This window comes from Lipotes vexillifer, unplaced genomic scaffold (assembly GCF_000442215.2).
Source record: "Lipotes vexillifer unplaced genomic scaffold, Lipotes_vexillifer_v1.1 scaffold158, whole genome shotgun sequence".
Lineage (NCBI taxonomy): Eukaryota > Metazoa > Chordata > Mammalia > Artiodactyla > Lipotidae > Lipotes > Lipotes vexillifer.
This window is the reverse complement of record NW_006788189.1, coordinates 1837474-1864048: the sequence shown is the minus strand read 5'-3', so window position 1 is coordinate 1864048 and position 26575 is coordinate 1837474. Positions and strand designations below refer to the sequence as shown.

Genomic DNA, 26575 nt, shown 5'->3' with positions numbered 1-26575 from the left:
AGCAACAAAGACCCAACGCAGCCAGAAGTAAATAAATAAATTTATAAAAAAACAAAAAGTCAGGAAAAGAGAGTCAAAGAGGAGGAGGAGATAAAGAGAAAGCACAAAATAAAAAGTTAAAAATAATTTCAAATGTATCAGTGACCACAACAAAGGTTAAGAGTTAAATGACAGGGGGTGGGAAAAGGATGGAGTGGGAGTTTGGGGTTAGCAGATGCAAGCTATTACATAGAGAATGGATAAACAACAAGGTCCTACTGTAGAGCACAGGGAACTATATTTGATAATCCTGTGATAAACCATAACGGAAAAGAATATGAAAAAGAGTGTATACATTTGTATAACTGAATCACTTTGCTGTACAGTAGAAATTAACACAACATTGTAAATCAACTATACTTGAATAAAATAAATTTTTTTTAAAAAAGAGTAAAATGACAGAGATCACCAAGTGGGATTTTTCAAAAATCCAGCTACACTCTGTTTACAAGAGACACATCTAAAACAAAAGAAAACTATATGATTGAAAGTAAAAGACTGTGGAGATGGGAACTAATAGGAATAGAAATGTCACGTAAATATTATAAAATAAGGTTGGGATGGCTAAATCACTGTCAGATAAAAATAGACTTTAAGGCCAAAGTACCGGGAGGGACCGAGAGCATTACCACATAATGATAAATGGAACAGTTCACCAGGAAGATAAAACAACACTCGGACGCATCTAACAACCTGAACTCAAGCTATATTAGGCAGAAACTGACAACTCCACAATTAGAGTGGGAATTTTTAATACACCATTTTCAGTGATGGATAGGCAAACATGAAGAAGTATACAGATGTTTTCAACAGCACAACAGCAAGCCTGGAATAATAAGACAGATGTGGAGCCCTGAACCCAGCAATCATCATGGAACATTTTCATAAATTAACCCTGTATGAGGCCACAGAGCAAGTCTCCACATCATGCAGTTTCCAGTACAATTAAATTAGCACTTTAAATGAAAAAAGCTCGCAGAACTAGAAGACACACGGGGCTCTAAGCAGCTGTCAGGAACTGCTGCCTACCCCAACCCTACTCCACTCCAGGCAGGGTTCAGGGTCCATTCTACACCGGCGCTGCCCCTGGTCTGCAAGAGCCAGGAAGCCCAGGCGCATACCTCCGTGTTGGCGGCTGGCATCCAGTGGGGGCTGGTCCTACCCCCGGCGTCAGTTCAAAGCCAGGCCCCAGCTCTGTGGACAGGAGCAGTGACAAAGGGACCAGGACCTCCCCCCGCCCCCCAGAATGTCTCTTTTCAGGTAAGCTGCAACAGCTGCAAGTAGAGCAGTGGGTGGCAAGGACCCCACGTTCCCCTCCCGCAGCTGAGTGAGCGGGGCTTCCAGAGCCACTCAGAGGGAGCCTGATCCCCCTTGCCTGGAGTCTGCGGGCTCCCGAGACCTGAGGCCAGCTCCCATCACCTGAAAGTGAGCCCACGCAGCACTGGACACACGGGGAGGAAATGACACCCGCCAGGGTGGGGACAACAGGGAGTCAGGCAGGGGGTTAGATTCTGGCCGGGAGGAGAGCTGGGAGGGGCCACGGGACCCAGGCCGGAGTCACGAAGCCGCCTGGAGGAGAGGCCCTGCAGCTGCAGGTTCTCATTTAGGAAAAGCCCCAGAGGAGTGGAGGGACACCCGCCCAGGCCGGAGAGCCTGATGCCAGGTCTCCTGCATCAGACGGGAGCAAGCTTCCCGCCCTCCTTCCTCCTGACAGCTCCAAACTCAGAGAAGACAGATATCCTCAGGGCTGCGGGGTAGGGGCGGGGGTGGGGCAACGCAGAAAAGGGAGAAGCAGCCAACCTGCCCGCACCCCGTCCCCTCCTCAGGCTCCCAGCCAGAGCTGCCCAGAGCTGGGGGAGTGGAAGTGCCCAACTTCCACCAACACGAAGTTCTGGGATGTTTATTTACACCGGACTGGACGTTTTCACCCGTGATTGAGAGTGTTATGGTGGCTAAAAGTAACTGGAGGTTTTTTCTTTTTCTAGGAGTGATCTAAAACGTATTAAAACTGCCCAAGCTTTCATCTGAGGCTAGAAGTGACCACAGCACCGGTTCGAAGGGACGGACGGCCGTGAGAGAGGGTATGTTGTTTTCAGTCTCACCCTGAAAATTCTGCCCAGCCAGGAGCTGGGGATGCCGGTCTGCTGGCAGCTCTGGTTTTGCCAGCTGGGCATTCCCACCGCCCCCCTCCTCCTTTGGTCAGGGCACCTATGGATCACAAGGCAAGCCAGTCAAACGCCTTGGGGAAGGAGACCCTCCAGCTGGCATGCCGGTCACTCAGAGATCCTGCAGCCAAGGCCCTTGGACAGTGCTTCCTGGTTCCTGGCTGATCAGCTCTTTCTTCGGTTTGGTGACTGGCCCCAGCTCCCGTCGCCCCCGGGTCTGCCTGTTGCTTGTGACCACCACAGTCCCCGTGGGCACGGCTCCTGGGCCGCCGGGGGAACCCCTTGCCTTGGCCGTCTCTCAGCCTGGCCAGTTGCTGACCCCTTTAGTTTTGACCAGCACATTTTTAGAAATGGAGTTTGAAAACCTTCCTGCAGGGAGTGTACTCCGCAGGCCCTCACCACACCCTACTGTCCCACAAACAGTGGTTTTATTACCGGCCGACCGGCGATTCCTAGATTCTTGTCCTCTCAAGGGAAAGAATTCAGTCAAGAGACAGCAGGTTTAGGCAGCAAGTTTTATTATGCAAAGCATAAGTACGCTCTCCAGAAGCAGCCCTGCAGTCAGGACAGCGTTGGGCTTCTTAGAGTGGTGGCAGTCCCTCCCCACGCCCTACGTCATTTGACTGACAAGTTGATTGACAGTTTTAGGTTATATGACCTAAAATTCTCTTACTGCGCAGGTGCTTACCACCGAGAAGCACCCAAGCGAAAAGGACGGGGAGGGGGGAGGGGCGGGGCAAAAACCCGCAATGCTAATTTATTATAAATATGGCATAATGAAACCTGGGTTACTTTAAGTCACTTTTTAGGTCTTGGTGCCCCTGCACCAACCTGTGTTGGCGATTTTATCCTGCTTAGTCCTGATAAGCCTGGAAACTCAGTGGTGGTCCTTGACTGGGAGAGGGAGGATCTCTGGCCTTGCTCTGATTACCAGTGGGGGGCCGGGAGAGATGACCCCCTCCACGATGGGGCAGCACCCGCTCATGTCTGACTAGCTACCTAACAGTTTTTACCAACTTCACCCCTCCTTGGTGGCAGCACCTAGCCCTGCTCCCCTTTCCTTACTAATACCCCTGGAATTGTGCCCTGCCTGCCCTGCCTTGGCTTCTCAGCTAAGAGGGCTAGCTGACCCGTCTGGCAGGTCACTCAAATCTGAGCACAGCAATTGTACTTTAGGTAGTTAAATCGATGGTTTCTAACAGTTATTGAAAGAGAAGGTATAGCTCCCTGAAGAACCTAATTTACAGTCAGTTTTGCTGGTTTGTAAACAGTTTAAAAAAGAAATGAACTATGAGATTACTAGTCAATCAAGTCTTTGGTTTTTGAAGACACTTTTTATTATGGAAACATTCACATGGACACAAAGCAGAGAATGGAGGCATGAATCCTCCAGGTACCCATCACCCAGTTTCTACACTTATCAACATCGGGCCAATCTTGGTTCATCTTTTCCTCCCCCAGTCCCCCCCCCCCCAACACACACACACATTACCCACCCTCCACAGCAAGCTGGGTTTTTTTTAAAGCAAATCCAAGATATCATAACATTCCATCCATAAACATTACATATTTATATCTTTAAGGAAGACCTCCAAGAGATAAGATCTCTCTTGTTACTGTAACAACAATAATCCCTTAATATCATCAAATACACATTGTTCAAATTTCCCTAATTATCCTTTAAATCTCTTAATCTATAACAGTTCCCCCTTCTTCTTTTTCTTTTTTCTTGTCACTTATTTGTTGGGGAAATAAAAGTTATTTGTCCTGTAGACTTTGCTGTGGGCTGGATTTTGCTGATTGCATCTGCATGGAATTTTAACATGCCCCTCTATACCCTGTATTTCCCATAAACTGGTGGATCTAGAGACTTAACTGATCCGATTTCACTTTCTTTGGCAAGAATGCTTCACAGTTGGTGCCATGCACGTCCCGCTGGTCACACCAGGAGGCTCCTAAGGTCTGGCTGCCTCTCTCTCTGTCTGTGGAGACCAAGAGGTGGGCACAGGTGCGACCCACCTGTCTGTGCCCATCCCTGGGCAGGGCCACACATCACTAGAGAGTCACCTTGTAGAATAAGAGTTCACCTCAAGTTTCCTGGTGTCTCAATATTTTTAAATTTTAGTCTCAAACAAAATAAAATTGTATCTAGTTTATAAAATTTAATATATATACTGCTAACTCAAAGGAATCCAACATTTTTTCAGTTCATGACATAATTTCATATTTAACTCTACATATTTTTACAGCACTCACACTAAAGTTATTCCGTCATCACGCTGTATATACTCAAACAAAAATGGTATGTGAAATTGATACTATTTCTATTTTGTTTAAGGATTACTTTGCAGAATGACCAACTAAAGAGGGGAAGAAAGATTTATGGTATATATTCGTAGGAAAGTGATTTAAGGGTAAGGATTATGTAAAGAGACTTATGGAATTGAGACTACGAGGTCTCAAGCATGAAGGCACAGAGTAAATATTATAAAATTGTGTTTTTTACTAGCGACCAACAGGTGGCATGAGCTGAGCAACAGAACATTCGAAGGCTCCTAGGCACCCGAGGCATTCAGTCAGAGCCTTATGTCAGCACCAACAGCTGGATCACATTTGCAGTTTGGATATTTAAAATAAGACTATGAAGATAAAAATATGATTTTGTGTAGAGAATGTCCATTTACATATTTATTTTTCCTTGAAATAAAAATGTTCTAAAGTTACACTGTTTTCCACAGTGTTTGTTTAATTCATTTTTCTCAATGTAGGCAATGAAATTTCACGTGCTCAGATTTTCAGTTCTTATACATCTGCTGAATACTTAGATTCGGTTAGAAAATCTGATTATTCTTGACTTCCCCAGGAGTTTTATTTCTTATTGATTATTTCTTTCAAACCAAAAAACTAATATTCAACTTCTTTAGGAGCTATGACTAGAAAAAGAAATATTAGTTTGGAGAAAAAAATAAGAATATGGTCCTTTTAATTCGGAGCCCTGCTGCAGGATCTAAATCTGGGGCTTGGTGTTGCCTGGGTGTTTTCTCCCCGTAATTATGGTATTAGAGAGGCATTCCTTTTTTTTTTCTAATTTATTTTATTGTAGCTCATTTATAGTGTTGTGATAATTTCTGCTATGTAACAAAGTGATTCAGTTATACATATATACATTCTTTTTCATATTCTTTTCCATTATGGTTTATCACAGGATATTGAATATAGTTCCCTGTGCTACAGAGCTAATTCCGAACTCCCAATCCTTCCCTCCCTCACCTCACCTCCCCCCTGGCAACCACAGGTCTGTTCTACAGAGGTCTCTTAATGTTTCCTCTTCAAATTAAAAACAAGAAGTTGGAATTGTATCCTAACAGGCAGCCCCGGATGCAGTATTAGAGAAGGTATATTCAAGCACTGAATCTGTATGTACGCCAACATTTCCTGGCCCAAATGCAGAGGAGACTATGGGTAAGTGAATAGTGAGTCCAAGGGTAAGACACCATATGAGGCATGAGAATTCAGTGCCACTGGCTTTGCAACAGCTGTTTCTCCAAAAAAAAAAGGCAACTCTGGTATGCAAAAGTAAAGCAATCTTCTCACATTACTTTGCATAATGATTTCAAAGTCTCCCAGAAATCAGGAGGCCAATTCATAAGACAGCCCCCAGAAGGGATCCTTTTCTCCCCCACCATTATCCGTGGCCCACGAACACCTGGTGTGTGTCAGTCTGGCAGCTGGGTGAAAACGCCAGGCTCACTTTCTGTTAACAAAACGCACGTGGATGGGCTCCCCTGGCATCAGAAGCCCATGGGTTTTTGCATGAACAGTTTTAGTCCAAGGAGATATTTTGATCTCAAAACGTTGAAGCAACTAAGAAGAGAAAGAGAGAGAAGGACTTCAAAATTGGGAAGCAGAAAATTCACAGCACTGCTGGAGTGCCCATACTCCTGTGACAGCCCCAGCTGCAGGGAGCCGAGGGAATGAGAGATGTGGGAAACAGGGCGTCAGGTCCTATACAGGAGCCCAGCATGCCCACTGAGCAACAAGGCCCATGGGACAAAGATACGCAATCAGAATTTCTCCCCACAAACCATCAAGGAGTTCAGGGTTTGGGGGGGCATAAGCCACCCATGTCCTTTCTTGGCCCTGCAATAAACCTTTCTCTGCTTGAAACTCCGACATTCTGGTTTGTTTGGCCTCACTGTGCGTCAGGCACATGACCTTTGTTCAGTAACATGTTCAAATGACTTACACTTTATTAGCTAGTTCAAAGTTCTAACTGTATTACTTCCGCTGTAGGTCTAGAAAAAGAAGGAATCAAAGGAGCAAGGAGGAAAGGGGAACAAAGTGAAATTCCAGGGTTCCTGCTGGTTTGGAATCTGCAGCCACTTCAGTGGTGGTACAGACACAGCAGGGGCACAGCTGTCAGACTTTATCCATTACTGTCTTTAATTTAAATATTCTTCATTTGCACCTTTGATTCCATTTCTCACTTCTGCAGTTCAAAAGGAGAAGCAGCCCTACCTCTCAGGGTGAAACTGGGAAGTTTTAAAGAAAACTTAAGTATCTGTCAGCCTCAAGCACTAATCTCCCCACCAAATGGCCAAGGCTTGATTTTCAAAGTCACCTCTAGGCTTAGAGAACAAAAGGCAACCTGCTCTAAGGACCTCTGTCAAAACTACATTGGTTCCTGGAGGGGAGGCAGGGCCTTGCTCAAGGGCCAGTGGGGACAGTGCAGGTTAGCAGACCAGCCATTCATCCCTCCCCTGCTCCAACCTCCTAAGAGAGCATCAGTGCTGGAGAACCTATATTGTCACATGGGATGCAAACGCCCCAGCCCACCCTGACTCTCCAGCCTGGTCTCCCAGGTAAAGCAGCAAGACCCACTGATGGGTCCTCTGGGTGAGCTGGGGCTCTGGGGGTGGAGGTCAGGCAGGGAGCAGGGCTGCACTGAAGACACAGGCTAAAATCATTACTTTGTCATTGTTATAGAGCCAAGCTGAATGACCAGCTCTAGAACATTCTGGCATCGAGATGCCTTCACCTCAACATCTAATCTCTCACCCTTTGTTCTGACCTCACAGGACTGCTCGCGCATTCTCATGTGGCAGAGGAAAGAATCACACACAGGTCTCCTCAATCCATGGCCAACATCCCACAGGGCCTTTTTCCTTTCTGAGTGGCAGTATATGCTCATTGAAAAATGAAAACTACACAGGAGATGTAAAAGCCAAAAAACAAGGCCCCCCTTCCACCTCAAGTCTCCAGTTCCCAAGGAGCAAGGGTGTATCTTCTAACCATTCTCCATGCAATATGAAAGTCTTGTTCCTGATTTCAAAGAAACACATTAATATTGCAGCACTAAAGCCAAACCTTCCCTTCCCATAGGCCACAGGCATAAGTCGCTGTTTTGTTGGGATAGACACTCTTTATTTGCTTAAGGAAAGCCCTTCCATTACAGGTGTGCTAAGAGAGTTTCTTCATGAATGGGTGTTGAATTTTATCAATTATTTTGGGAGAGAGTCATAAAGTTTTTCCCCCTTAATTTGTCATTGTGGTGAATTCTGTCTTGAGGTGGGCCATCCTTGCATTCCTGAACAAACCTGATTTGGTGACAGTGCATTTCTGGTTCATACATTGCTGGATTTGGCTCGCCAATTTTTCATTTAATGTATTTTTCATCTTTGCTCATAAATCAGATTGGCCTGTAGTTTTTCTTTCTTATTTTATCCATTCCGGGTTGTGACTCTCAAGGTTATACAAGTCTCATAAAAACAAGACTTCCTTTTTCCATTTTCTATTTGTGTAAGATGATGATCACCCATTCATTGGAGGTTTGATAAAACTTGCCAATAAAACTGTCTAGGTCTGGAACATTTGGTGGTAGATATTTTTACTACTGACTCAATGTATTCAAGGTCTGTTCACTTTCTTTTGAGTCAATTTGGGTAATTTACACCTTTTCTAGTAAATTATACATTTTATCTAACTCTTCAGATGTATTGGTAAAAAAGCTGTTTGCAGTATTTTCTTGATTAAAAAAAAATCAACTGCACTTGTAGCTATGTCTCCTTTCTCATTCCTAGTACTGTTTATTTGTGCCTTCTGTTTCTTTTTTTTTCCTCTTGGCAATTACAAACAGTGATGTTCCCTCTCTATACTTGCGCAAGTAGAAATGAGGGCTCTTGAAGCAAGAACTGTAACAGGTACCCGTGTGTGTTATAGTAGCAAACAAATAAAACCCCCATCATCACCACCAAACACCCAGTTTCTGACCCTTTCCCCACTCCACCATCTGTGCCCTCATGCCCTCAGCAACCGCTATGGTTGTCCAGACCGTCAGAAGCGGGAAGCAGCCAGGAAGCAGTCAGCCCCACCAAAAGGCTGCCTGGAAATGGCCTCTGCCCGTTGGAGACATGGTTGTGGAACACACAGCAGCACTGATGGAGCCAGGACCTTCCCAAACACAGTCCCCATGAGCAGACACTGAGAGCAGGTGTGCAGACAACACAGACTCTGCTTAGACTATTTTTATTCCTCACACACCCAAAAGGCAGGTATTTGGCGCATTTTGTGGATGAGGAAACATGCTCAGCAGTGTCAGAACCACAAACTGGCAGAGCTGCGGTTGGAGTCCATCCTCCACACGGAGATGCCTCTCACCTTGGGCATGACTGGGCCTGACCAGCGTCCATGGGGCCCACCGCTGCCCGGGACAGCTGCCCTGGAAGGGACAACTCTCGCCTTGGAGGACTGCAGCCACTCGTGTGCCCACAGAGGTGGGACGACCGAGGGACAGTCCGGCACCCGCTTCTGCTGGTCTCACCAGGTTCCCAGAGTTTTCCCACCAGAGCCAGGTGGGCCCAGCTGGTGTCCTCCCCGCCCCCTTCCACACCCACCTCCCTGGCCGTGGCCCCTCACCTCCTCCAGCCCTCCGAGCCTGCCTCCCATGCCTACAATCCCCCACAGGCCGGCCAGGCTTCCCCATCCCTTACGCTCTCTGATGCCATCGTCAGTAAATGTCCCAACCCCTGAGTGCACTGCCCTGGGCTCTGCCGGCCTGCAGGAAACACCTCGGTGACATGAGGGGAAATGCAGGCAGGAGACAGGACACGTGCCTCGTGCCCTGCACCTGCCACGCGGCAACTGTGGCAAGTGGCTCCAACTCCCTGAGCCTCAGTTCCTCATCAGTGAAATGGGGAGATGGGTCCCCAGGTCATCCCCTCGTGCTTCCAAAGCCTGGAGTCAATGACAGTAGCTCCCAAACCTTGGGCCTAGGTTTTCCATGGCAGGCTCCCCAAATCTGCAGGAAAGGCTAATGGATAGAATTTTCTCTACTGCAGGCTTTTCTTTCATGAAATTTCCTTCAGCAGCCTGCTGCAGCCTGAACTCAGATACTGGACAAGTGCAGAAGTAAACACTTGAGCATTTAGAGATTTGCATGGAAGGTATTCTCTCACCAAAACCAAGCTTTCCCGATGTTTAAAAACCCAAACAAGCTTGAGAGCGACCTCCCTGTTTAAAAGGCTGATTCACAGAAAACGAGGTGCTGAGGGGGCATCAGGGGGTGAGCGTGACTCCCTCCATGGTGACGGTGACAGTGACAAGCTCTGAAGGAAGGAGGCCTGGGAGGCCGGGGCTTGAACAGCAGACGCAGCCACCAGCAGAAGTAGAGATCCCCCGTGCCCCACCACGTGCACTTCCTTAGACCGAGTGCAGCCCGCGGACCACTGACAACAGAATCGCCCAGAGCCCCACCCCAGACCCACCAAGCGATTCTCTCTGTGGCCGGGGCCCAGGAACCTGATTTCGAGGGGCTCCTGGTGACGGGATGGTCCATAATGTTTGAGGGCCGCTTGCTGGACACCTTCCAATAGCCTCTCTGCAGAACCCCTGTGGGAGTGCTTGGGCTCCTGTAACCACCCACCCCTGCTACACACACACACACACACACACACACACACACACACACACACACACACACACATCCCAGTTCTGCCCATGTGACTACAAGGAAGAAAGGAACAAGCCAGGTGGCCATGGGGCTACAGGTGGCTGCTACAGGGGGAGGGGAGGAATTTTAACACATAAAAGAGAGTTAACAGGAAGCTCTGAAAGTTTTCAAAATCCTGTTTCCTTGTTTTCACCTAAGTCTTGATCCAGCAACGGAGCCCAGTCACCTGGATGAAGCCCAGCCCGCAGGCCCTACCTGAATCACAAGGAGGTGGATCTCCAGTTCTGCAATCCTCCGCCCGATGCAGCTTCGAGCCCCGTAGCCGAAGGGGATGGACCCAAAATTGTCAACCCTGCGCAGGTTTCCTGGCCGCAGCCAGCGCTCAGGCCGGAACTCCTTGGCCCGAGGGAAGTTCTCATCCTCGTAGGAGGTGGCATAGTGGCAGAGGGCCAGCTGGGTCTGAGCAAACCATTTTCACCAGAAAAGTAATAAAGAACTTAATCAAGGGAAAGCAGAGCAGAGGCCACAGCCCCAGCTGGACCGACCCTCCAGAGATGCTTCGAGCCAGGAGAAGTCATGTAAGGGCCCAAGAGTCCATGCAGACCCAGGATGGCAGGTTCCCCTTCAATTCACACCCTACCCGGAATGAATATCAATGCAGCCACAGAGAAGGCAATTCAAGCCCTTCAGAAACTCTCCCTGGAGGGGACTGCTGCTTCCATGGGGCCTCTGGGGGGGAGGGAGGGTTGAACAGGCCTGTGAGCTACAGAAATATCTGCCTTTGTTTTTGCCAGAGCAGTATCACACAATCCACATTTCCTTGCTCATAATGCCTCATCTTCATCATAAAAATATATGCAGAAGAAAAGGACATATACAGGTATTTGCTTAGGTACAGGGACATCCGAAACATGGAAGCAAATTTCCAATCCAACCGCCCCTGCTCAGCCCAGCCCCGCCATGTCCGCCAAACTCACGCCTCTGGGAATCAGATACCCGCCAACAACCAGGTCTTCCTGGGTGACCCGGCCATTCCCCGGCAGCACTGGAAACAGCCTAGAAAGAGCCAACGGGGACGGGAAGGGAGCGGTGACTTTCAAAATGTTACTAAACATTTAAAAGTCTGGATATATTGCCATTTTCATTTTCTAAAACGTAACACATGGTACAGTTTCAACCAGGAAATCTTACAAGGATCTTCATGAGCTCCCTAGCTTTGCCCAGCAAGTATTCTGGGGCCTCACAGTCAAAAAAAATTTATAGAACACAAAGCAAAGCCTTTAAAATGCTACTGTGCTCCCAAGAGGAATAATTCTTTTTTTTTTTAATAAATTTATTTATTTATTGGCTGTGTTGGGTCTTTGTTGAGGTGCGTGGGCTTCTCATTGTGGTGGCTTCTCTTGTTGCGGAGCACGGGCTCTAGGCGCACGGGCTTCAGTAGTTGTGGCACACGGGCTCAGTTGCTCCACAGCATGTGGGATCTTCCGCGACCAGGGATCGAACCCGTGTCCCCTGAACTGGCAAGCGGATTCTCAACCACTGTACCACTGGGCAAGTCCCAGAAGGAATGATGCTGAATTTCTGAAATCTATGCAAGCATGGGACCCCTTTATCAAGGAATAGTTCATAGGACTCAGGGCTCCAAGAAATAGATTCTGAGAAATGCTACATCAGTTTTTGGATTCTCTGGGAAGTGATCCTACGAAAACTCTGAATAAACTTTTTTTTTTTTTGCGGTACACGGGCCTCTCACTGCTGTGGCCTCTCCCGTTGTGGAGCACAGGCTCCGGACGCGCAGGATCAGCGGCCGGGACACAAACCCGTGTCCCCTGCATCCGCAGGCAGACTCTCAACCACTGAGCCACCAGGGAAGCCCAACTGAATAAACTTTAATTGACAAATACCAGTTATCACACAGCTGGCTTTTTTCTTTCTTTCTCTCTCTCTCTCTCTCTCTTCTTTTTTTTTTTTTTTGAGATTAAACAGCATGATGAAGATGGAAGATGCAAGCCAACTTGAAATATCATTATCGAGTCAGGTTTAAAAGCATTATTTTAGTGTGTGCTCTGTGAATAACCTTTGCTCCGTGTCACGGCATTTCCTCCAGAGAGGAATGGTGTGGTCACGATCCTGAGCCTCACAGGAGGAAGAAACTTCACTAGTCACCTAATCCCACCTCCCACCCAAGCCTGCCCAAGACCACCCGTATCCCTCACGCTCCGGCGTTTCCCAGGGTCAGTAAAGTCCTGTCCGGAAGTAAACAAGCCTCACTACTTGGTGTCTCCACCTTGACTAGACATTCACACAAGGAGCACAGTAAGCACGTCTAGTAACTGGCCACTCAGCCCAGAACATTTTCCTGACAGTCAATCCTGTTCTGCTTTATCCCCAGAGGAGCACACTGGGAAACAGTTGATGAAACAAATGTCTAGAGTGAGTACAAAGTTCGAGGATGGCTCTAAAGATTTTATGAATATTTCCAACTGTAAAACAGAATAGCCTTTCTGCTGCTCTGTCGAGGGCAGAGAGGAAATAAAATGGTCATGAGTCCCTCCTTCCTAAACATTTCTGCCACCGAGGGTCGCTGGAGTATTGGTTTAGGACCCAGTTTCTAAGTCAAAAGCACATTCATTGTGATAAAGAATCAGAGAATTAATGGACATGGTTTTTGACATGAATTTTGGTGAGCCTTTTACCTCAAGGTTTCCTTAAGCAGAGCTCGGACCAGTGGGACTTTGGGGACGTCTGCAGCCATGGGAACATGCCTTTCCCCCAGATTCCTCACTATCTCCCGGTACACGGTCTGCTGCACTTCCGGGTGCCTCGCGAGGAGATACACTGCCCAGGACAACGTGAACGATGTCTAATAAAGAAACCGGCAGACACAGGCACGTGGGTGAGTGAAATCAAGGATTTCAGGCGCAGGCAACATCGAACGTGAAGTCATGGGAGAATAAGCACAGGTGCAAAGCCACACCCATATAAGTCCATCGGAGCATTTTATGTCTTACTGAAACAAAAGATGATCTCCCTTAACTCCTCCTGGAAAAAAACTAACAGAGATTTTTGGAAAGTAACATCAACGATGGGATTCAAGCGCTCTTTCAATGAAGAGCCACAGGAAAAATTATTTTGGAACTTTTAAAAATCATTGAAGAACAATCTGCCTCTTCTTCCGTGGAGTTTGAGAGCACGTAGGAATGCTGGTCAAGCCTGGAAGTTGTGCCTAGAACTTTCTTCGACCTTCTCTACAAGGGTCACCTGAGTTTTGCTAGAAAGGACCTGAGGCTGCCCATCAGCCTGAGAACTGCATCCTGCAGGCCCATGGCTGGGCAAGGGCTGCTCTGGTTGCCCTAATCTAGAAGAGATGGGGGAGAGAGGGATGGGAGGTGGTGGTCACAGGACTATTACTGGTCCATCATTGTTCCCATGCACTTATCAAGCAAAGCACCATATAAGGATTGAATGGCATTTGCACAAAGCAGTATCATTGTTTATACCACTTCCTAAACTGAAGAATTACATTTCTGGTTATTGAGAATAAATAATTCTATTTTATAACCTAGATTCCAAGATTTTCATGAAAATCAATACTATTACCTATGTGACTGTAGTTCACTCTCTTGTAAACAACGAAATTCCACCGTATAAGTGCCCTTTCTTTCATCTAAAAAAATCTAACTTAAGTAGGCCATATTGATGTTATTTCCCTCTAATAGATATTATGTATTTTTAGAGGGCAAGCTCTCCTGTAATATACAATGTAATGTGCAAGTTCTTCCTTATAAATGATAAGGAAATAATTTTGATGCTTCCTATGAAGAGAACAGAAAATTTCTATTAAAATCACATATTCATGGAAAAACCAAATGTGGTAGAGCCATACAATGGAATACTGTCCAGTAATAAAAAACAATAAACTACTTTTACAGGCAACAACATCCACGAATTTCAAAATCATTTTGCTGAGTGAAGGAAGCCAGACACAAAATACATACATACATAACAAAATACATACATATAATTCCATTTATATAAATTTTTAGAAAAATGCAAACTGATTTCTAGAAAAATGCAAACTGTTATGACACAGTGTCAGAAGGCGGTTGCCGGGGGGGGGGGGGGGGGGGGGGGGAACCTTCCGTACTTTCCACTCAGTTATGCTGTGAACCTAAAGCAGTTCTTTAAAACTAATTCTATTAATTAAAAAAAGATAAAATGCCTCATGTGTGTGTATTGGGGGGGCAGGGGTTATGGGAGGGATGGACTGAAATGGGGGTGAGGAACTTGCAGAGGTGGTAGCAACGTCCAGGATCTTAACTGCAGTGCTGGTTTCAAAAATGATTGCATCTGTGCTTATCCTGTATCAGTCAACAATCTGTATCGAATTGTACCGTTTAAATGGATGCAGTTTATTGTGCATAAATTATGCTGCAATGAAGTTGGCTTTTTAAAATAACATTTTAGAAAATGAGCGTGAAGTTTCAAGATGTTCCCTTCACGTAGGAACGAGTCCTCTCTTCCCTCCATCTCACGGTGATGCTCTTAGTTACCACCAGGGGGCAACAGTAGCATGCATCTGAATCAGCTTAGATACAAGGCCGTTCATTCCATCATTGCTTCTCCACTCAAGCAAACCCACACTGTCACATTCACACGGTTAATCAGAACTTTCATCGCTTGCATTGTCCGCATTGATTAGTTTGTATTTAATTTATATACTTTTTGCTTTATTGTTGAAGATGATCCATAAGAATAATGACTTTATGTGAAGTTTTTTTGCTTTTACCTGTTTAAGTGACTTCATAATAAAAATGTCAACCATGGGGTTTTTGTCTACCTCTAAAAAGGAGATTTGTGCTTTCCTTAAGTCCGGGAAGCACTCCTGTGAAGGAAAAACCTTGAGGCAAGCTTAGCTGTTTCATTTTCCCACCTGTTAAATGAAGACAGTAACACCTACCTCAGAGGATTCCGTGTGAACAGAAGGGTGCTTACAGATGTGCGTTGGAGACACAGTAAATCACCAAATTTACTGTCTTAATCTTAATTATTTCACTCAACTGACTTTTCTTCCACCACTTACCAAAAGCCTGGCCCTTCTTTTTCTTATTTCACCACTTTCTTTTAGCAAATTTTAAACTTTTTCTGTACATATACCCACAAATATACCATTTTTTATACTTGAGTAAATGTATCAGATTATACATAAGTTTTTGGAAGGAACTTGGCTTCCACACCCCTGTACCAGCCCCGCCCCAGCCCAGGAACCCATGTTAACCGTCCAGGGTGCAGCTCCATACTTTCCTCCACGTCCAGCAATCACTTAGCAATACACACGTGCACACGGACAGATGGGATGGGGGCCACTGTTTTACTAACGGAAACACAGGATATACACGCTTTTCTGCATCTTCATTTCTCACTTAGTAATAGGGTATGGAATTCCCTCCAAATCAATGGGCAATGCTTTGTTTCATTCTGATATTGAGCCCTCGTTGGTCATAGTGTATTATTCATCTGCTACACTAACTGAATCTATTCACTAGGATTTAAAATTGATATATGTACATATTCATAAGTCAAACTGCTTATTAAACTTTTCTTTCTTTATGCTTTCTTTAGCAGGTTTTGAAGTTATGCCGACTTTATCAAATGAACTGGGAAGTTCTCCATAGCCCAGAATATTTTGAATGATAAGTAAGAGGGTTTTTAATGTCTGTGCCCTTTTCATTTCTTTTTTGTTTTTTAAGATTTTTTTGATGTGGACTATTTTTAAAGTCTTTATTGAATTTGTTACACTCCTGCTTCTGTTTTATGTTTTGAATTTTTGGCCGCAAGGCACAGGGGATCTTAGCTCCTCGACCAGGGATCGAGCCCGCACCCGCTGCACTGAAAGGCGAAGTCTTAACCACTGGACCGCCAGGGAAGTCCCTTCATTTCTGATATTATGAAACAATGGAGAAATGTTTGCAAGTCAGGAATGATTTTAAACTTTAAAACATATTGCTACTTTGTGTGTGTGTGGTAATAGAATTGGGTTATGTTATTTACAGAATTCATCGTGCACCTTAGTTTATATTAAAGAAAAGAAAAAAGGTCGAGTTTTCTCCTGGAGACCCTCAGCAGTGAAGCAGACGTTCAGCTAGTACAAACAAGCACGGTCCTCTTAAAGTATCTGCCATCTGTCGGATTCCTCGGAAAGGCCCCCAGCTTTAACTGTGCTCTGCTGAGAAGAAAGGAAAGCTGAGAGCTCACCGTGTCCACGCCGGCCAGCAGCATCTCGGTCATGTTGGCATAGATTTCCTCCCGTGTCAGCTCCTGGCTGAGGAAGAGGTACGTGAGCAGGCCCCCTCTCGCTCTCTCCCCTCGGTCCATTTGGCACTGTATGTCCCTCAGCTTGTTGTCAACGTGAATTTGGCCTGTTTGAAAACAGTGTTTCTTTTGAAAGAAGTTTTGGTTAAGAATCGCCTCTTCAGGGCTTCCCTGGTGGCGCAGTGGTTAAGAATCCACCCAACAATGCAGGGGACACAGGTTCGAGCCCTGGTCCAGGAAGATCCCACATGCCGCGGAGCAACTAAGCCCGTGCACCACAACTACTGAGCCTGCACTCTAGAACCCGTGAGCCACAACTACTGAGCCCACATGCCACAACTACTGAGCCTGCACGCCACAACTACTGAGCCCACGTCCCACAACTATTAAGCCCGCATGCCTAGAGCCCATGCTCCGCAACAAGAGAAGCCACCGCAAGGAGAAGCCTGTGCACTGCAACAAAGAGTAGCTCCTGTTCGCCACAACTAGAGAAAGCCCGCGCGCATCAACAAAGACCCAATGAGGCCAAAAATAATAAATAAATAAATAAATTAATTAATTAAATTTATTTTTTTAAAAAGTGAGAAATCTGTCACATTACTTGTGGTCACAACCCACAACCCACAATGTGCTTTTTGCTCATTCGAGAAACCAATCTAAAAGTTCTTGAGTCCAAATAGCACGTAACTCCATTGCGGTATCCCCTACAGTAATACCACTGTCTGCGTGAGTGTTAGATACACAACTAGGAGGAAAGTCAGGTCCATCTGATTCTACAAAAGGTGCCCTGACTCTTCTCTTACTGAATTTGAAGAGTCCATCCCAGGACCTGCAGAATTCCCGCCAGGGTTTGGGGATGAGCGGGCGGAGCCACCTAGGGATGGCACCGGCGTACATGGACGTCTTGAACATGCAGAACATGAGCCCCAGGGCCTCGATGTAGTCCATCGTCGCCTGCGGCACGCTGTTCTCCAGGCAGCCCAGACGACTCTCGTAAAGAATGGTGGCCACTCCTGCGTGGAAGAGAGGTTACAACCCTTCTTCTTCTTCTTCTAGATTATTCACAGCATCAACATACGATACCTGGCCATAAATGTAACTTTCAAAAGTGGTCCAGGGACTTCCCTGGCGGTCCAGTGGTTAGGACTCCTAGCTTCCACTGCAGGGGGCCTGGGTTCCATCCCTGGCCGGGGAACTAAGATCCCACAAGCCTCGCAGTGCAGCCAAAAAAATAAAAATTAAAAAAAGAAGTGATCCAGGTGCCTACCCCTGAGGTTTTCTCTACCAGGTCCAGACCCCCAGGGCGCTGTGGGTTCAATGCTGATGAACACTCTGCCTCAGCGCGCCCTCAGCTCAACAGTCTGTTCAAGACCCACAAGGCAAAACTCCCAACCTTTCAGCCAGTTGCCCAACTTTGAGGAGTTGAAAGGTGGCTCCTCCTGGCCACACTTCGGGGAGCCCCAGGACGAGCTAAGGGGGCAGAGGAAAGGGCCTCTGTGAACCAGGGAAGGGCAGGATTTTTCAGTGTGTTTACAACTCACTTCTCTGTTGATTTTGTTACTATTTTTAGAGAGCATTAATACCAGAACTTTAAAAAGTTAACATAAATTTGAAGAAACTTTTTTTTTTTTTTAAATGGGAAATCTGGACTTCTCTGGTGGTCCAGTGGTTAAGACTCCGCGCTTCCACTGCAGGGGGCACAGGTTCCATCCCTGGTCACGGAAGTTCCACACAGCACACGGAATGCAGCCATAAATAAATAAATAAAAATAAAAATGGGAAAGCTAATAGAATTCTCCAAAAACCCAGGTACAGAAAAAATGTTTGGTATGCTATCGATTTTTTTTTAAGTAAAAAGAATACTCACACTCATACTCATATTTCTTTGTTATGTACATAAAATATCCCTTGAAGAAGCTGGTGACCTAGCTGGGTCAGGAGAGAGGGAGGCTTTTCCATGAGTACTTTTTGGGTTTGATTTTTGAACCATGGGAATGTGCTACCCATCTAACATGGATTTTAAAAGCTAGGATGATTGTAGTACATGCCCTCTAGACTCCTGTTGCTTTTTAAACTATGCTAAAACAAAATGTGTAGCAATTAGGAGCATGGTTCTTGAGTTAGAGAGACCTCAATTTGAAACTAAGTTTCTGCCACTAAAAATGGGGGTTAGTTTTTCAGTTCCCCCATTTGTAAAACAGTGTCAGTCAACCTGGTTCCATTAGCACTGTGACAATTACATGTACGTATGTATGGGGCTTAGCACATTGTCTGGGACACAGGAGATGCTCAATGAGTGATAACCACCATATTTTGGTAAAATGTCCATTCTTCCATCTTCCCCACCTCCTGAGTTCACCTACCTTCCATTGAATATTTGAAGAAAAGGTCATTGATGTTGGTCACAGTCTCCCCATCTTCTGCCTGGCTCTTGAGGAAGTAGATTCTTTTAATTAAATCAGCAATAACTTGGTTGATTTCTCCTGCAAAAATGGCCACATCTTTCGGTTTCAGAATTCTTTGTCTCAACACACTTCTCATCTTGAGCCACTGTTCACCCTCCCTAGAATAAAGTGAATTCCAAATAATCTTACTTATAGTGATATTCTAGGAAGGAATTCAGAGTATCTCTGCAAAAATTTCCCAGCAATAAAGAGTCAACAAGATCTGCCAGTCCAAATGGGATGAAGACAGGACAGACACTTCAAAGAGAGGGGAGTGATGGTATTACTCCCCAGTTCATGTGTAAGGACATGTATACCAAAAGAGCCAAAAATAGAATTTCTAAACCAAAGGGATTTGGACCAGGGGATCTGCAGATGCTCTGTTTTCTCCTCCCTACCTGAGGCTGTACCGATTCACTCTTGGAAGACACAAAGGTGTATAATAACCATAGTCTGTTATAAGGCAGGAACATCATCACATGGCGATCAATGCTGAAGTTCATAGTCCCTCCTGGAGGTCTCCTAAAACAGCTCACCACCCTCACCCCTGTCCACAGATGGGCTCTGTGAGCTTCAGCCCCCTCAGTGGTCACCGAGTGGACACCTAAAGCCACAAAGCGTTCCTTGAAAAATGGCTCCTCTCCATCACTCGGCTAGTGGGATCCCCACCTTGTCCCTGCCACCAAATCTCTTCCCAGAGGGTTTTAGGAGATTTGGGGAGATCACACGTGAGGCTCTTTTGATACTACTCCACTGGGAGTTCTGTGCTTTATTAATAGCCGGTTTTAGGAGCCCAGCGTTCAGGGACGGGGGGGCGCCCCTGGGATCCCCACTCCTGCTCGTGTCTCAACCTGGCCTCACATACTCACGCGGAGATGAGCCCGGTGGATCTGCCCCGTAAGTCTCGGTACTCCTGCCAGGACCCCATGTTGGCTCTCTGGGGCGCGGCCCCCTCTGCCCGGAGCACCTGAGCCACCAGGTCTCGGTCTGCAACAGATACTACAAACTGAGGACCAAAGTGAGACTTGAAGATTTTTCCATATTCCCGTGTGTGTTTCTGCTGCAAAACCATGGAGAAATCAAAACAGGAAAAAAATACACAGATATGATATACCTTTGACACGGACATTCCTGGATGTTAGGGGAGCAGAAAACTGGGGTAGAGGGAAGCTCTGCATTATGCAGAACTGAATCATAGTGGCCACTTTACTTACAGTTACCAAGGGGGAAAGGAGGGGGGCAGGGATAAACTGAGAGATTGGGATTGACATATACACACTAGAGAACTAATAAGGACCTACTGTCCTTATTAGTTATTAGTAGAGTAGGGAACTCTACTCAGTACTCTGTAATGACCTACATGGGAATAGAACCTAAAAAAGAGTGGATGTATGTATATGTATAACTGACTCACTTCGCTGTACAGCAGAAACTAACCCAACAATGTAAATCAACTCTACTCCAATAAATATTAATTAAAACAAAAAAAGAGTGGTTGCTTTAAGTATTCCTGAGGTAAACATATTTTCACATCATTAATCATATTCATAGAAGTTTTCTTAGTTCTTTAAAGATGTGTGTTTAAAAAAACCTTAGCTGTGTGAAGCAATGTGAGAGGAATATGGATGTAGATGAACTGCAGGGTCTTAACTGTCCTGAGTCAAACAGGGTCTGCCTGCCCCTTTCATCCAGACACTCAGCAGCCGCCCAGCCTGCCCTGTGAAGAAAGCTCCCTGCGGGAAATCTGTAATAAACCTGTAAAAATGCCCCCAGCAAAAAAATGAAAGAAAAGGCGCCCAGATTGGAAAGGGAGAAGTAAAGCTGTCTCTATTCACATGTGACGTGATCTGGCGTGTAGAAAATTCTAAGATATCTGCTAAAAAACATGTTCAGTAAGCTTGCCGGATATAAGATCCAAAATTCAACTGTATTTCCATACACCAGCAATGAACAATCCAAAAATAAAATTAAAAAGCAATTCCATTTACAATAGCATCATAAAGAATAAAATACTTGGGAATACATTTAATAAAAGAAGTGTAAAACTTCCACTCTGAAAACAGCAAAAGATCATTGAAAGAAATTAAAGACCTACATAAATGGAATTTATTTACTCCATGTCGATGGAATGGAAGACTTAATATTATTAAGATGGCAATACTTCTCAAACTGATCCATAAATTCAACATAATCCCTATGAGAATTCCAGTGATTCAGAACCACAAAAACAATCCTAAAAAAGAAGAACAAAGTTGAAGGACTCACAGTTCCCTATTTCAAAGGTTACTAAAAAAGTAATGAAGACAGTGTGCTACTGGAATAAGGATGGACATCTAAATCATTGGAATAGAATTGAGACACCAGAAATAAACCCATACATCTAAGGTCAATGGATTTTCAAAAAGGGTGCCAAGACAATTAAATAGGAAAGAATAGCCTCTTTAACAAAAGATGCTGGGAAAATTGGATAGCCACAAACAAAAAATAATTTGTACCCTTATCTCACACCACATACAAAAACTACCTCAAAGTGGACCAAAGACTAAATGCAAGAGCTGAAACCACAAAACTCTTGGACGAAAACATAGGGATAAATATTCATGACCTTGGATTTGGCAATTTAACCCAATTAAAAACTGGGCAATTATTTGAATGGACATTTCTCCAAAGAAGATATCGAAATGTCTAATAAGCACATGAAAAGAAGCTCAACATCATTAGTCATTAGGGAAATGCAAATCAAAACCACGAGATATCACTTCCCACATACTAGGATGCTTATAATCAAAAGGACAGGTAATAATAACAAGTATTGGCAAGGATGTGGAGAAATCAAAACCCTCTTGCACCGTTGCTGGAAAATAAAATAATGCCGCCACTTTAGAACAGTCTAGCAATTCCTCAAAAGGTTAAATACAGAGTTACTATTTGACACAGCAATTCCACGCCTAGATATATACCCAAAGAAATGAAAACATAACAGCCAAAAGGTAGAAACAATCCAAATGTCTATCAGCTGATGAATAAGTAAACAAAATGTGGTCTATCCAAACACTGGAATATTATTTGTCCATAAACAGGAATGAGGTACTAATACATGTTACAACATGGGTGAACTTGAAAACATTATGCTCAGTGAAAGAAGCCAGACAAAAAAGACCACATAGTATATGATTTCATTTATATGAAATGTCCAGAATAGGCCAATCTATAAAGACAGAAAGTAAATTATTAGTGGTTGCTTAAGGCTGGGGGAATGAGAGGGTTGGGGAGTGATAGCCAAAGAATACAATATGGGGTTTCTTTTTAAGGTTATGAAAATGTTCTATAATTGATTGTGGTGATGGTTGTATACTTTAAGTGGGAGAATTGTATGATATGTGAATTATATCTCAATGAAGTTGTTACCAAAAAAAGAAATCACAATAAATGTAAATGGGTTAAACAGTCCAGTTAAATAATTAAAGAAGGAACGAGAGAAAGCACCCTCCAGCAAGGCTCAGCATGACACAGGCATAGGGACTTCCCTGGTGGTCCAGTGGTTAAAAATCCATGCTTCCAATGCAGGGGGCATGGGTCAGATCCCTGGTCAGGGAACTAATATCCCGCATGCTGTGTGGTGTGGCCAAAAAAAAAAAAAAAAAAAAACCATAGTAACATCTCATGCGCCCAAACAATAAGTTTGAAATTTAAATCAAAAAGCATGTGGTGGGGCAAAAAAAAAAAAAAAAAAAAAAAGCATGACATAGGCAGGGCTAAGCATGGGGAAAATGACTACGTCCCTCTTTGGCATCTGCCAACATTTCTTATCACCCCAACTCTCAACCACGGAAATGGCGGGCCAGAGGGTCTGTCATCTCTCCACTCTTCTGCTCTCAGGTAGAAGCTGTTTGCTTCTTTGTGGACCTGGTTGAAGTCCCGCTGCCTCGAGATGAAGACACTCAGACTCAACTGGGATGTGTCAGGTGCCAAGGGATCACGCTGCCTAACAAACAGGTGACCCCAAAAGGGTATTTCTCCAGGTCTCTGATAGGATGACTGTTACCGGAACTACTGGGAGATGGGCCACTCCTCGGGCACATCCAGCTACTGAATGGGTACAATCAGACAAGGGAGCCACTGACCAAGGGGGAAAAAGAATGAGATGAAGGACACAGGTAGTTTACGGCCCTTTTTGGTGGAGGGCCAAGGAATGATACAGTCAGCCACAGACTCAGTTTGTGTAGCCAGCTGGAGCACAGACTCTGGAGGTGGAATCTCGGCTCACAGTTTACTAGCTGGGTGACCTTGGGAAGTTAGGTTCCACTGTGTCTCAGTTTCCTCACCTGCAAAATGGAGAAATAATAGAGATTACCTCACATGGAGGACTTAAAACTGTGCCTGGCACATGAAAAGAGTTCCAGAACTGTTCATTCTTCTTATGTATTGGTTATTATTACAGTTTACAAAGCCCTTCCACAGCCCTGATCACACGACCTCACAGTAACCCATGAGATGGATGAGGATTGTTAGACTCCTGCACAGAGGAGGAAACTGTGGTCCAGAGAGAAGAACTGATTGGTCAAGATTCCACAGGTGCTTGTAAAGGGCTGCTATGTAACGCAGGACCCTCCTGCTCTGTCATACCTGGCGACCTTGATCACTGTGTCTGCTCTGCCACTAACCAGCTATGTGACTGTAGGCAAGTCACTCAGTCGACACTTTGGGCCTTTTCCACATGTAAAGTGAAAGACCTGGACCCTATAGATGAATCCCTTGTGAGACAGCATTCTGTGATTACAAGTCGAGTGAAAGGAAACTGGACTTGAGGTAACAGAATAATTCTCTTCCTCCTTAGAAATGCCTTAGGGGTGACCTGGAGAGCTCGGGGAGAGGGTTTTATTAGAACAACCAGCTCTAGTAAACAACCAATGCTCCAGTCTACAGCAACCTGTATTGAACTTGTCAATAAATAAATAACTTTTTTTTTTTTTTTACCGTATTTGAAAACTATCATCTTGATACCTTATGTTCAGATTCCACATGGAACAGAAAAAAATCATTTTTGACCCCTAGAAACATGTTTGGGAAGAAACCGTGTAGAGTTCATGTGGGGCATGGAGAGGAGGGGCCAACTGGAATTTCAGTCAAATTAAGATTGTTCCTCTTGCCCCACTGTTTTTGGTTTTGTTTTTCTATCAATGAAGTAAGTTTCTGCTTCTCCAGCTGTAGCTGTGGCCTCTGCACCATCATGTAGGTTAAGGGTTGAGGGAATGAATGTATGAACGAATGACCAAAACCCAGGTGGGTAGTTACAAAAAGCTTCCTCTGAGAAGTTTCTGAAGGTTGAAGGGTAAGCTCTGAACAAAAGCAAGTGAGTAGTGGAGAAGGAGGGTGTTCTTGGACGAGGTCAAAAGGCCCAGGTCCCAGAAATCACAGCGGGTGCTGGGGTGGGAGCCCTGAGAAAATGACGGAGGCAAGCAGCGAGTAGCTGCCATAGGAAATGGGAGCGAATGGATTTGACGACGCTGAAAGGTGGGGATCACCTTGCAATGAAAGACGCGATTTGAGGTGGGCACGGGAAGGGCAAAACTCAGGGTCAAGATGAGCCACCGTACAACGAGCGGGCTCCCAACACTCCGATGGGGTTGCTGGACCCATTGGGTTCTTCCTAAGTCCCTGCCCAGACCTGGCTTGACGCCGAGGTTCACGAACTTTCGTTTGTCTTCCCATCACTTAGAGATTACATAACTCGGAGCCTCCGCCCCCCTCGCTGTTATTTTTAGGTTGGTTTTTTTTTTTTTTTTTTTCAATTATAAAACACAAACAAAAAGGACTAGGAACATACGCAACCTGTCCTCGGCCGCGTAAAGACCCGCAGGGCTCGTCACCCACCGCGGGAGAGGCGCTCCTCACTGGCCTCCCTCGGGACGGTCCCGGGAGGCCGGGCGGCGGCTCCCGGCGCCCCGACTCCGCAGGCCAGCCCCCCTGAGCGTACAGCGCGTGGGGGTGCAGCGGCTCCAGGGCGGCCCCTGCCCATGACCCCCTCCTCCGGCGCCCCTCCCCGGTGCCCTCCCCGGGTCCGCGCCCCGGCGCTCCCTCCCCGGGATTCTCTCCCCGGGGCCCCTTCCCGGCGCTCCCTCCCTGGAATCCTCCCCGGTTTCCTCCCCCCGGGTCCCCTCCCCGGCGCTCCCTCCCGGGTTTCCTCTCCCCGGATCCCCTCTCCGGCGCTGCCTCCCCGGGATCCTCTCCCGGGTCCCCTCCCCGGCGCTCCCTCCCGGGGTTTCCACGCTGGCGTCCTTCCCGGGATCCTCTCCCCGGGCCCCCTTCCCGGCGCTCCCTCCCCGGGCCTCGTCCCCGGCGCCTTCCCGCCGGAGCGAGCCCCCTCGCGCTCCCGGTCTCCCGCGCGCAGCTACCTGGATCTCGTGGATGCGGCTGAAGCCGTCCTTCCAGAAGAGCTCCACCAAGTTGGCGAGGGTCCGGGGCCCCGGCATGGCGGCGAGGCTCCGGGGTCCCTCTGCCCGGCCCCCGGCCCGCGGGGCCCCCGGCCGCCCGGCTCCTTTGTCCTCGGCCCGCGCCCTCGCCGGGAGCCTGGCGTCCGTGGGCCAAGGCTGCCAAGGGCCCCGCTCGGGCGCCGGGCTCAGACGGGCTTTGAGGATCCGCGCCAGCAGAGCCATTGCGACCCTCTGCGTTGGCTGGTTTGAGCAGTTTTTTGCTTCGAGGGCCGCCCTTTGCTCTTTACTTCGTTTTAACTTGTTCGAGCAGAGCTCCTGCGAACTCTTACGGCCTGAGCATCAGTTTACACAGACCGTTATTAAACGCTCCCTCCCCTAAGGCTGGGGAAAAGGGGGTGGTCTGTGATTAGACTGCCAGAGAAATAAAGCGATTATTATTTTTTCTTCACATCAGATTAATTAAGCGTTCTTTGAGACCAAAAAGTTTTAAGGTCAACCCCACTTCCAAGCATGGCCAAAAAAAAAAAGAAAAGCCTACTGGGGTTTTTTAAATTATTTCCCTCCTTAAAAATTACTATAGAGAGTTTACGGAAGAACGCTAATTTGCCCTTTTTGTATTTTAAAAACAGTTCTTTGTTATTTCAAGTTATACAATTATAATTCAATCACAAAATGAGAACAAAAATGTTAGATGACCTTGCAGTAGTTCACAGTATTGTAAAATGACCACATTATTATTTTAGCACAAGTTTCCATAATGAAAACTATGCTGTCTCTATTGATGGATTTTATGGGTCTCGATTTTATCCGAGCACACAGTACACATTGGAAGTGCTAGTGAGGAGTATGGTGAGGGGTGAGGGGCTTTTCTTTGAACATTTGGCTTTTTTTTTTCTGGTCTCCCACAAGGACTGGTCCTGTTGCACAATGCTTAGAGAAATGAACACACCTCCACGTGAAGGTGAGAAGAAAGAGGACTTTGCCAATATAGGTTTAGATCTCAGTGCCAAGCTGCAGAAGGGAAGCCCCCACACACACAAAGAGGGAGGGGCCCTTGGCATGGGAGGGGCCCTTGGCATGGGAGGGGCAAGAAGTGTGTCATCTGGTTTCAGGAAGGGAGCCCAGATTCTGAGCTAGCAATTCAACAACTTACTCTGAAAGCTGAGAACATTATTTAAAGATTTCATAACAGTTTGTACTCCTGCATCGAAACGTTAAAAAAAAATGTCTACG

The 26575-nt window shown here is 46.0% G+C and overlaps 1 protein-coding gene across 1 annotated transcript; it reads right to left on the bottom strand.

Moving 5' to 3' along the window:
* Positions 1–5951: 5951 nt before the first annotated feature.
* On the bottom strand, positions 5952–25381 carry CYP27C1 (cytochrome P450 family 27 subfamily C member 1). Its single transcript, XM_007461305.1, has 9 exons — positions 25304–25381; positions 19778–19968; positions 18828–19027; positions 17268–17477; positions 16408–16571; positions 12849–13015; positions 11130–11208; positions 10408–10611; positions 5952–6068 (listed from the first exon to the last, which is right to left on the bottom strand). The coding sequence occupies exons 1-9, from the start codon at positions 25379–25381 to the stop codon at positions 5952–5954; spliced, it is 1410 nt and encodes a 469-aa protein (XP_007461367.1).
* Between the last annotated feature and the right edge of the window lie 1194 nt (positions 25382–26575).

Excerpts from the sequence above, each read along its gene's own strand:
- CYP27C1 (XM_007461305.1), bottom strand. The coding sequence starts at position 25,381 with ATGCCGGGGCCCCGGACCCTCGCCAACTTGGTGGAGCTCTTCTGGAAG. Across the intron at positions 19,028-19,777 it reads TCCACCGGGCTCATCTCCGC|GGAGGGTGAACAGTGGCTCA; the intron begins GTGAGTATGTGA and ends ACTTTATTCTAG. Across the intron at positions 17,478-18,827 it reads CTTCAAATATTCAATGGAAG|GAGTGGCCACCATTCTTTAC; the intron begins GTAGGTGAACTC and ends TCTTCCACGCAG.